General features: G+C 36.2%; 1 protein-coding gene across 1 annotated transcript; it reads left to right on the plus strand.

Annotated features, from left to right (window-relative positions):
* The first annotated feature begins 6 nt into the window (after positions 1-6).
* adpgk2 (ADP-dependent glucokinase 2) lies at positions 7-11,572 on the plus strand. The gene is made up of 6 exons (XM_079832725.1): positions 7-253; positions 1,913-2,072; positions 5,542-5,732; positions 7,710-7,806; positions 7,925-8,061; positions 9,697-11,572. Exons 1-6 carry the CDS (start codon positions 61-63, stop codon positions 10,365-10,367), a joined length of 1,449 nt encoding a protein of 482 aa, XP_079688851.1. The 5' UTR covers positions 7-60; the 3' UTR covers positions 10,368-11,572.
* The last annotated feature ends 1,309 nt before the right edge of the window (positions 11,573-12,881 follow it).

The raw sequence follows: 12,881 nt of genomic DNA on the forward strand, positions 1-12,881 counted from the left end.
ATCATCACATACTAGCTCAGGAAGAAAGAGAGGAGTCAGGAGTGTGTTCATACATCTGCAATGGCCATTGAGCTGCGCTCTGGTGTCAAATATGGCTCGTTTTTGTCACTCTCGGTGGTGTTGGTGGCGTATTGGTTCCGATATCCGGACAGTTCGGTTCTGGACGAGAGGCTAGACGTGGTTCTGTCTTCATTGCTGCGAGCAGAGCAGAAAGTGGGCATGGACGGCGTGTCCAGACCGCGAGTGGCTATAGGTACAGACTTTTAAGTGCACTTAACAGCATGCAATAATGCAATGCATATATGTATAGGTTCTGCAAGTTCAGAATATGTAATTTATATAATAACGTTGTTTTATATTTATTTATCTATGTATATAAATAAATTTAACTTTTAACTAATTTCGTGTAATAATAGTACTATAACAATACGTTTGCTTGTTAGATTAGCATCTTTTGGTGTATGCATGCATGCAAATTTTCCATTATCATAATGACAGTAGATATTTTATATAATAAAGTTGTATTTTTTTTAAATAAATAACTACTCATTTAATATAACATGCATATTCTGAATTTATTGATTTTTAATTGATAACTTTTTAATTTTCTAAAATGATTTGCAACATATTGATCATTATTCATTTGAACACATTTTATTGTTTCTTCTTAGAAAGCGCACATTAAATTCCCCTTTTATCTGATAATATGGCTTGTTTTGTTTCTGAGTATTGCTATCTTCTAGGATCAGGCCTGCATTTGTGTTTTGCATGTTTGATTTGCATCTTTTCTTTGCTTTTTTTGGATTTCTTCTTCAGACTTAACAGCATGCAACAAATTACAATGATGAGAAGCAATGCATAGGCATGCATGGAATAGATTCTGCAAGTTCAGAATATGTCATTCATATAATAACGTTGTTTTATATCTATTTATTAATTTAATCTATCTATTTATTATTAAGTAGTCGCACTAAATATTTAATAATAAACTTTAATACAAATATGAAATAAACTTTTTAACTAATTTAATGTAATAATAATACTATAACAATACGTTTGCATGTTAGATTAGCATCTTTTAAAGTATGCAATGCATATGCATGCAAATTTGCCATACTTAAAATAAGAGTAGTTATTTTATATAATAAAGTTGTACTTTTTAAATCAGTAACTACTCATTTAATGTAGTATGCATATACTTCATGTATTGATTTTTATTTTATAACTTTTGATTTACTTTTTCATTTTCAAAAATGATTTACAACATATTGAAAAGTATTCATTTGAACAAATAATATGTAATTTGTTTGATTCAGATTGCCACATTTTTCTTTTTAGAAAGCCACATTATGTGCCCTTTTTATCTGATAATATGGCTTGTTTTGCTTCTGAGTATTGCTATCTTCTAGGATCAGGCCTGCACTTGTGTTTTGCATCTTTGGTTTGCATCTTTTCTTTGCTTTTTAAAATTTTTTGGTTAAAACAGTCTCTATAATAGGGGGAGGGTAAACAAACAAACCTTTGACAACCGGTTTAGGTCTTATGTTTACCAAAATTCCTCATTCATTAACCTGAGTCACATGCACAGCCCAATGCAATGCATTTATTGTATTTGTAGCCTGCACGTGGAAGTTCTTCAATTGATTGACTATTGATGTTTATTCAGTTCTATTGAATCAGTTCACCTGCTATCAAAGCCTATCTGTGATTGCACAGTCATTATCTGTTATCATTCAGTCTGTACTAGTCACATTTGCTTTGGCAAACTATGCATGGCATCTAATCCATTCCCCCACCCCAGATATGTTATGACCTATGATTTAGTTGTGTTTTGTTGGATGATCAGGTTCAAAGATTGAATAATTGTAATATTATATATTACTTAACATGTCATTTCCCTGTCTCTTATCAGGTTTTGGCGGCTGTGTGGATATCATAGTCGATGGAGTGACTCTGCTCAACAAAATCGGTTTGAATCCGACAGACCAGCCCCTCCACCACGACTACATAGAGAATGCCGAGCAGCTGGCCCAGAGTTTCGCTTACTTTTTCTCCCCCGGAGCCGCTTCAGAGTGAGTGAGAGCCGTTCAAGCATGTTCACAAAGCCCTTGGCATTGTAAAGATTACACAATAAACTATAATAGCAAAAATTGAGGCCTGGGCTCAATTAAACTGTTACAAACGCCCGTTTTGTATGTGTTAATATTTAACCGTTGGAATTAAAACTAACTGGTCCCAAGGTGAATCACTTCACAGAGTTAGCCACAGATGTAGTTTGTCGTATTAACTAACGTTACAAAACCACAAAGTGACACACTTCGTAAGTTAAATATTAATAATTAAATGAATTTGTTAAGCTGTAATGTGGCAGACCCTCTTAGTTATGTTGTGCTGGCAATGTGGTAGCTGAGTCCAGCAAGAGAATTCACACTTGAGAGTGGAACGACAAGCCTCTCAAGATAATATTGCAGTTATGTTGAGACGCTGCATAAAGCTGTTTGAGACTGCTAAAGTGGCACATTAGCATTTGGAGAGGCGAATGCTTCTGGTTGCTGTATGTTTGGATTGATGTGTGAATTTCCCCTCTAGCTTATAACCATCAATCATGCTGTCTTTTCATTCATTTCAGCTAGAGAGGCTTAAAAGCCTCTGGCGTCAGGGTTGCCAGGTCTGCGGAAAATAAAACCTGGCCCAATAACCAATCAAAAATTATCTAAAAATAGTCCAATATAATTTTCTCAGTTGGGGGGGGGGTGGGTCGGAGCACCGATTTTATACATATAATCATTTTAACAATGATTCAACAAATGTCCAACCATTAATTTATAATTAAATGCATTTTATTTGATGAAAAATATAGTAAAAAGCTGCAATATTGTGAAATGTTATCTTTTTATGTTTTATATTTGAAAATGTAATTTATTCCTGTGATAATAAGACTGAATTTTCAGTCTTCAGTGTCACATGATCCTTCAGAAAGCATTCTAATATGATGATTTATTGCTCAAGAAACATTTATTATTATTATTATTATTATTAATGTTGAAAACATTCAAACATTTATGGTACGATTTAAAAAAGAGAGAAATTAATACTTTTATTAATCAAAAGTGACAGTGAACTCATTTATAATGTAACAAAAGATTTCAATTTAATAAATGCAAATAAATGCTGTTCATTGAATTTTCTATTCATCAAAGGATCCGGAAAAAGTATCACCATTTCCACAAAAATATTAGGCAACTGTTTTCAACATTGATGATAATAATAATAAATGTTTCTTGAGCAGTAAATCATCATATTAGAATGATTTCTGAAGGATCATGTGACACTGAAGACTGGAGTAATGATCCTGAAAATTCAGCTTTGCATCACAGGAATAAATTACATTTTAAAATATATTCAAATAGAAAACAGTGATTTTAATTTGTTATAATATCTCATAATATTACTGTTTTTACTGTATTTTTGATTAAATAAATGCAGCCTTGGTAAACAGGAGACTTCTTTCAAAAACATTTAATAATTAAGATGTTTTCAAACTTTCGACAGATACTTTAGAAATAAGTTTTTTACAAAGACAAAAAGTTAGATGACATTGAAATTCGATCTTGAAATTTGAAACTAGCAAGGCTTAAAAATGCATGAGGCTAGGATAGGTTTTTGTGATGATGACTCAACACTGCAACCTTACATGAGTGAAACCGCGATACTTAGAGACCATCCCATAATACAAACTTTCTATCGCCTGTCAAATTTCTACCCGTATATCGTTCACCCCTATATCTTTCATCAAATTTGAATAATTTGCTAAGTCTCTGAAATGACTTTCAGCTGACCTCACCTAAATGCTATCTAGTTTTAAGCTACTAAAATCTTGCCAGTTGTCATTGCAGCCATTTAATGCAGAATAATGTGGATGTATTAAAGTTTGCATGCGTAATAATAGGGAAATTGCCTGATTTTCACAATCCAATTTATGGCTTAATACAAGATCCATCTTTTTTTCTCTCTCTCTTTTTGTTTCACTCAGAAATGTCACAGAAGTAAATAAGTTGTGAATGCTGTATAAAGCTACACTGTGTAACTTTTTTAGTTTATTCTTAACTAAAAACACTTAGTTCTTTCAAAAATATATGTGCTCATTAATGTATATTTACTTCTTTCAAGTAATAAAGTATTCTCGTAAGTTTATAATATGCCATTGAAAATACATACGGGTGAGGGGTTCAAATGCGGGTCGCCATGTTGCCCCTCCATCTTGAAAGTACATTAGCCAAAGAGGGACATACCCGTAAATTCAAGCTTTGCCTTTCGCGTTTTAACACTCGATGGCACCGTGTCGAATGTGGACGAGGTCGAACTGGAAGCCATGTTAATCTTGGACTAAATCGGCCACCGTAGGAGTTAAAACGAAATCGGAATTGAGAGGAACAGAAACTAATATTCACTGGATGGTCATATACCTTTTCACCGCTAGATGGGGGAAAATATCACACAGTGTAGCTTTAAAGCTACACTATGTAACTTTTCCGTCCACTAGAGGTCGCCTGTTCAAAACAAAGGCGTAGTTTGATGACGCCACGTTTGAGCGCAGAATCTTGGGACATGTGGTCTTCACCTCACAGCCGGTGGAGTCAGGATAGGACTTGGGCAGAAATCATGTTCATGGATGCGATTATTAACATTACTGTAGTCTGAAGCAGAGCAGGACCGAGTGTTGTGGAGCTGAGCAAGGCCACAGGAGCGATTGAAGAGCGGGACTGTTATTAGGGCATAGTCGCCGGCGGGACTTTTATTATGACACGGTTGCCGGCGCCACTTCCTCTTTTCCAGTCATGAGTGAGAGGTAACGCAACTCTGTTTATCGTATTAGATATATCTGAGTGTGTTGAAAAGGAAGTTATGACGTTCGCTCGGCGGCTGCTATGACACTTGTTCACACTGCAGTGAGAGTAAAGTGTTTCACTGAATAAAACCGGAAACCGAGGGTGACGCAGATATGACGCAATCGACAGGCGACTCCCTCAAACGCATAGCTCACACGTCCCGGTTCCTTGGTTAAAATAGCAATTTCTCACGATTTACAAGTAGTTGGAAACATTTGGGATATTCTAAGTACTCAACTGAACAAAATATATAACACTGGCCTAGTGGTTTCTGGATATTTTACTGCAAAAATCCTACATAGTTCACCTTTAATGTTTATTGTTTCTAACTAGATAACTGTCTATATGGTTGCCTATGTACAATAAAAACACCTGTGTGAGGTCAATAATTCCAGAATAAAGGATAAATAAACGGGCTGTTGTTGAATTATGAGTTTGTTGTACAAATGTATGTTCTTACTGTATGTTATTTAATTTGTTAGCAACTATTCATAATACTTTTTTTCCCACCCAAAGTGATATGGAAATAACAAAAACCCTTCAAGTGCTTGACTTAAGGCTGCATAACATACACTGCATAACAGTGTGATTACAGTAAGCACTGTGTTTGTTAATCTGCTGACAGTTTTTTCTTCTTCGCTCTTTTCCATAGGAGGTTTGTGATGAATGACACGCTCTTCAGTGAACTGGTAGAGGCTTCTCGAGAGCTTCCAGGAAACAGGTGGTCTATAGGAGGAAATGCACCTGTCATGGCCAGCAGGATGGCGCTGGAAGGATGTGATGTGCTTTTAGGTGGCAGTTTCAGCACCGATTTCACAGAAATCCTCTCACAACGCATTACAGGTGCTGTAATGGGCTTATTTTCAGCTCTTTCTATTCAATATTGTAAATATAACAACACTTTAGTACCCCTATTATGCTGTTTTAAAGGCTCCTGATTCTGTTTTGGAGGTCTCCTGCAATAGGTTTACATCAGTGGTGTCTCGGCCCTGGAGAGGCACTGTCCTGTAGAGTTTAGCTGTAAACTGCCTCAACACACCTTCCTGGAAGTGGAAGTTTTGTATGCCTAGAAAGACCTTGATTAACTAGTTCAGGTGTGTTTTTTTGGGGTTTGGGCAAGTGCGTAATTTGCCAATAAATAAATGCTGGATACAGAACAAACATTAAAAGGCGCTGTGACCGACACTGACCATACAACTTCAGTTTTCTCAGAACGTACAATGATGTCACTAAACTGTGGTAGCACAACAAAATAAGAGCATCATTCACAAGTTTCTGCACGGCCCGTACGTGACATGATGTGAAGGCCAAGTATGGTAACCCATACTAGGAATTTGTCTTCTGCATTTAACCCATCCAAGTTAGCACACACATATTAGAGGCAGTGAGTAGTGAACACATGCCGGGTCATTTAAAAACAAATTTCGGAATGACAAAATCCCAAATCTGACATTTTCTGGAACAGGATCCAGCTCAAATTTAAGCACTGGTTGGAACTCTTCAGGACAGCTGTCCTCCAGGAGCAGAAATGGACACCCCTGGTTTACATGCATCCAAGGCCAAAAAACACTTTAATTTTCTATAAATTAATATGCATGGATTGAGGCATCACCTCTTTTCTCACAGTGTCTGAAACTTTTCGATAGGATCCAGTCTCTCTAAAGACACTGAGAATCTACTCAGCTCTGATTGGTCAGACGGCCCTGTCTGTTGTGATTGGTCTACCACTTACAGCGTGTGTTGGAAACAAGCTTGCCGCTCTCGTGTGAAAACTGAAGCCAAAATGTCTGGATCGCCCCCAGGTGGTTGGTCCCAGTATAGGTCATAACCCCCGCCCCTCCTTTCTATTTCTGATGGACGTGAGACAAACGAAACAATCAAATTACACTTAATGTGTATGCTTAACTTTTTCCCAAAGTTGGTTTCTGTCATTTTAGGCAGTTTGTATCACGCTGATTTAATTTCAAGTGTTTGTTTTTGGTTTTAGTTAGTTATTTGATGCTATAAAAACGGGGGGTAATTTCTACATTTCCATAACTGTTTATTTCACACTAACATAATGAATATTTCTGCATCTGCGAGAGTGTGGGCGGGCTTTTGATATTGCGGCTCTACTTCCTGCTCTCTACTGCGCTGACTTGGTCCCAAACCTGTCAGTGCCATATTCGGACCTCCGGCGCCTTCACTTTTCTTTAGCAGAAGAGAAAGAAGACGCGTCGTCCATATTTTTTTATGGCCTATGGTTGGAAACCAAACTTCCATAACTGAATTTCACATCTAGAGGATTCCTCAGCACTTGATACACAGTGATATGAACAGTAACGATGGTGTCAGTTTTACAGTATCAATTCATGTCCTAGTCCTCATCCTTTGGAAGTGCATGCGAAGTGGATTTGCTTTCACAGTACCGTCTTGTCATGTCGACAACACGAACCAAACTCTTCCAGGCCTCAGGTACATCTACAGTGTTTGAGGGCGGGTCAAATTAGACATTGATCACAGGCAGCCTATGAAGACCATAAGCTGGCATTATGCAAATTTGTTACAAACCTACGTAGGTTCGTGCAGGTAGAAAGACTGGAATTACTGACGACTCGTTTCAGGCAGTTCAGAATAGGATATAGGATATCAATAGAATTGAAACTGAGACATTCACAAACAGCTACAGTATGTTACACACTACTCGAAAGGTATTTTACAAAACAGCATAATAGGGGCACTTAAAAATCTTTATTTTAGAAAAATGAAGTGTATTTTCTGCTTGCTACAGCTCTTTCGTCCATGTTTTGCATTGCATTGAATTATTTTGTCTCTCCTCAGTGGCTGGAAACACTGTGGATGAGCCAGACATCCACCTGATCCTGGAGTACCCCACAGGTGCCACATGGGGGCCGTACACTTCCCGGAGGGCCAACCGGTGGGCTTATATTATTTACTTTCAGTTTTTTTGTTTATTTTCTTTTTACTTTACCTTTACCTCCTATAATCTAGACATTTTTACTTTCCATGTAAGTGTTTTTCTTGTATTTCTGTAGGTACATTGTCCATAGTGATGATCATAATCCATATTTGGACTCCATGGAGCAATTTCAGGAGAAGCTGAATGGCTTCAAACCAGATTTGCTCGTAGTAGGAGGGTTGCAGATGATGGACAACTTCCCTTTCAAAAAGGGTAAGTGAATGAAGCCGTCTGAGGGCAATAATTAACATTTCATTAATAACATTAACAAACATTATTAATACTTTTATTTGATCTACTTTCAAATAATAATATGAAACTTTTTATTCATGTGTTTTCATATACTAACATTTAAATGTTTAGTCAGTAAATTTGTTTTAAAATGTTTTTGAAAGAATCTCTTGTGCTCACCATGACTACATTTATAAAATATAGTAAAACTTTTATTACTAATATATTATTACACTTTAAAATAGTTTGTCATTTTAATCTATTTTAAATTATAATTTATTCCTGTGATGGCAAAGCTGAATTTTCAGCATCATTACTCCAGTATTCAGTGTCAGATGATCCTTCAGAAAACAGTCGGGCTGCTTAATATTTTTGTGAGAACTGTGATACATTTCCCCTTCTAGATGAATAGAAAGTAAAAATGAAAATAAAAAACATTATACATAGATTTACAGTCACTTTTGATTAATGCATCCTTGCTTGATAAAAATATAAATGTATTTAAAAATCTGACCCCAAACTTTTGAACAGTAGTAGTGTATATTTTATTTCAACTACTAATCAGTTAATCATTATGTGTATTCGTGAACTGAATAATAAAAAGTGCACATATAATGGACTATAGACCTTCAGCCTGTATGTGGATCAGTGGTGGTTTGGAGCTAAACTAACCCTGCACTGTGACTATCACATGGTGAGATTAGCATGTTTTCCCAACTGCCCTGGGAAAGTAGACAGTCTGTAATAACTCTTAGCACTCCTTGATTTTGCTTGCTTTGCATATCTTTTCTCTCTGCCCTATAGGGAAATTACTATTACTAGTATTTACTGCACATCGTCACTGCTCGCATCATAAACAGACAAATGAAAGCTGATTTGTTTGATTGATTTCAGTTGTCTAAGTTGGTTATCTGTGTTTTAAGTAAGTAATATTTAGACTTAAAGGGAAAAAAAATGCTTAATGGAGGAACATTAAAAGTCAAATGTGTAACTATTGCACTGTAAAATATTAAACGGTTTTTAACGGCTAAAGATTTTTGGAGTACATTTTTTCAAGAAAACATTGTTTCAGTCTTTCTATATCAAAATGTCCTGTTTAATGTGTTACTTGCCATTTCTTTGTAGTTAATTGTGAAGTTTACAAACCATTTATGAGTGAAATGTTGTTCATTGTAAATTTCGAAGTTGTTTTATGAGAAAATATTTACAATTTCTGAGTGAAAATTGTCCTACACCAAAATAGTTTTCAGTGTAATTCACTTTTAATGTCCATCAAAAGGATAGTTCACCCCGAAATTAAATTTTCATCATTTACACACCCTCATGTTGTTTCAAACCTGTATCATTTTCCATCTTCTGTTGAACACAAAAGAAGATATTTTAAAGAATGTTGGTAACCAAACAGTTGATGGGAGCCATTGACTTCCATAGTATATTTTTCGTACTATGAAGGTCAATGGCTACCATGAACTGTCTGAAAGAAACTCATACAGGTTTGGAACAACATGAGGGTGAGTAAATGATGACAAAATGTCATTTTTGGGTGAACTATACCTTAAAGCAGGGTTTTTGCTATATTGGTTGAAAGATTTTGTAATAACCGTCTCTTTCATACAGGAGAGCGTGAGGCTCTGCTGGGAAGGCTGGCACAGATGTTGTCCTCCGCGTCCCCGCAGACTGCCGTCCATTTCGAGATGGCCAGCTTTGTGGACGAAAGTCTGTTGTCAGATCTACTAAAGTTTGTTCTTCCTCACGCCGACTCTTTGGGCATGAACGAGCAAGAACTGCCCAATCTCTTGAGCCTTTTCCGCGGCAGCAACTTGACCGTGCTTTCCGACCCCAACCCTCGTGTTGCTACGGTGCTGGACCAGATGCGAGAACTCTACCGCCTAGTAAACCAGCGCCACCTTGAGGCCGGGATGGGTCGGCCGCTCACTCGCCTTCACGTCCACACACTTGCTTTCCAGGCCATCATCGTCAAGCGCGGCTCCCAGTGGAAGAACACCATGTCGGCCACGGCCAAAGCCTCTCTGACTGCCAACCGGCACGTCTGCGGCTCGCCGGACATCGATCTCAGTAAAGCACGGCTGATTATGGACGAGTCGTTCTCCATCAGCAGGCGAGAAGGAAGTCAGAGAATTCCGCTTCAGGAATCTCGACCGGTTTCCTGCTGGGATGAGAACGGCTATGAGATCTGCGTGGCTCCTGTGCTGGTGTGTACAGAGGTGTACCAGACTGCTGGAGGAGGAGACAACATCTCTGCCGCTGGGCTCGTACTGCAGATCTGAAAATGAGACGTCTTCATCCCACATGATTGGGTTTTATTTTGTGGTTTTTGTTTTTTAAATGGCATCATTTTATTTTCGGGGGACATTGAGACACATCATGTGCAATACAAACATTGGGTCCAGCTTCTATAAAGTTGGGTGAATCTCACAAAACCCCTCAACAACATGTCCATGTCTTATTTCACGCTTAAATCAAAGAGAAAGTTTGCTTTTTTACATTTGTTTTATTATGTTGAGTTTAGATTTTTTTCCAGTATTATTTTATTGACAATTAAGCACGTTTTAGCGGCTAATTCTCATTACTGTATTTTTTATTGTAATATTTAAAAAATAGTGTATTGTATAGTATAATGAAAATCACAAAAAATACAGGGTAACAGATACATTACATAAATTAAAATGTGCTTAATTATCGATGGTCTTAATTTTTTTTTTCTTTATGCAAAATCTAATTTCTAATTTTGATTTGTGTGAAATATAATCTGGACACTTATTGTAAGATTCACATAGTTATCCCACCTATAGGTCATTTGTTTTCAGCTTACAAATGATTTTCTTTCTCATTTAAAATATCTTTACTCTTATCCAAAACCTTTATGTGTCTTAAAATGGCTTCGTAATCATTCACTTCATGCACACTAACCCAATAGGGGGCCAGTAATATTGAAATAATATGCTGAAGAATCTTTGAGCGCCCAGAGCTCTTTATATTATGACTGAAATCAACCAATGCAAATGCACAATAACGGAAAGTGGAAACACAGAAGAATTTGGCATGATTGAAGTGTAGTGGGGTCCATCCATAATACCCCATAACCATAACATTGCTTATTTGTCATGCATTATTTTTTCCTTATTTTAAAGCACGTGATTGTATTTTTTTGCATTCCATGGCATCATCATATTCCACTTTAACAAGAGAATGAGCACATCCCAAACATTGAAACAAGTCTGTCTTCCGCTTTAATTTACAACACAATTTATTTAGCTAATTTTACAACACAATGTCTGAATTAAAAGGCATGTTCTTTTTAATCAAAGGATCATGGCTTGATTTTAAACTCTAGGGAAGGGAACGTTTTTAAGAATGGTAATCCCTTCACCCCAAAATCTAAAGAAAGAAATGTATTACATTATTTACAATTGAGAATAATCGTATAATATCCTTTGTCATGAAGATGATGTCATAAAGCAAGTCTTAAAGGAAAAGTGTGTTATTTCTGTGCTATCATCATTACCAAATATAATTATCAAATAATTTCTTTATTTAATTTTTTTATTTTATTGATATTTTATTTTATTGTTTAATTTTATTTTATTTTACTGTATGTTTTTTTATATATAATAAAAATAAAAATAATAATATTATATATATATATATATATATATATATATATATATATATATATATATATATATATATATATATATATATATATATATATATATATATATATATATATATAATATTATTTTTATTTAGTATATTTTATTTAATTTATTTGACTGTATTTTTTTTTTTTTTTCTCACCTGATTACTTTAGTTATGCTTGTGTTTTATCAAATGAGGAACTATTCTTGCAATGGATGTAGTAGCCAAACCATGTGCATATACCTGCGTGTATGTATTTTCAGGAGGGGGATTTGAAGAACTTAATATCTGCCATAATAGTGGCCATAGTTGTGAGTGTCTCTTTTAACAGATTCAGAAATATCTAAGCGAGTTTGGGCCCTGGCTTCCTTTCAGTCACAACTTCCATCAGTCACCCTGAGTGCAAATTATGACCTACCTCCTGTGCCTATGAAAATATATCCAGCTTACCTGATGTCCGTCATGATTCTATTGTACACCTGCGTTTATTTACGTGATGGGCACATTAGAGTGCTTGTCTGTGCTAGTGTAACCCGATATCAGGCGGGAGATGGAAGTTAAAGATGTCCCACCATATGAGAGATATCAGGGTGTGTGCATTGAGACGCTTGCCAGCTAATATATGATATATGTCTCAGGGATTACAGTAGCCTGGATGTCTATGATCCACAACACTTGAGTTAGAACCAATTTAGCTGTGACAGAGAGCAGCTGGTGTGATTCTGGTCTGAGCCTGTAACATACTGACCAACTGATGGTCCAGTAGATTTGAAGAATCTTTTGTGTGAAAAAATAGCAATGGAGGCTTTTGTTGTGAATGTGATTCATGTGTCGATAATAAGGGTTTTCGCATGCCTGAAGCAGTTGTAGCATTGGAATAGTTTATTTCGGAGTGGTGGTAGTAGGAGTATTGAGTGTTGTGCATAAGCTGGAAATGAGTTGTAATGAAATGCCTTTTTCTCTTTCCTTCTTTTGTCTTGGCCATGTGTGGTCTGTCAGCAACAGCTGTTCTGAAGGGAAAAGACTAATTTTTGAATGACTTCTTTGGATTTGTATTTAATAAAATATTACATTCCATTTATGGTACTCTGCTGTGTATTTCCAATTATTTTATGAACAATTTAGGACATTTTGGAATGGTT

Source organism: Gobio gobio (genome assembly GCF_949357685.1).
Source record: "Gobio gobio genome assembly, chromosome: 13".
In the NCBI taxonomy this organism is placed as follows: Eukaryota; Metazoa; Chordata; class Actinopteri; order Cypriniformes; family Gobionidae; genus Gobio; species Gobio gobio.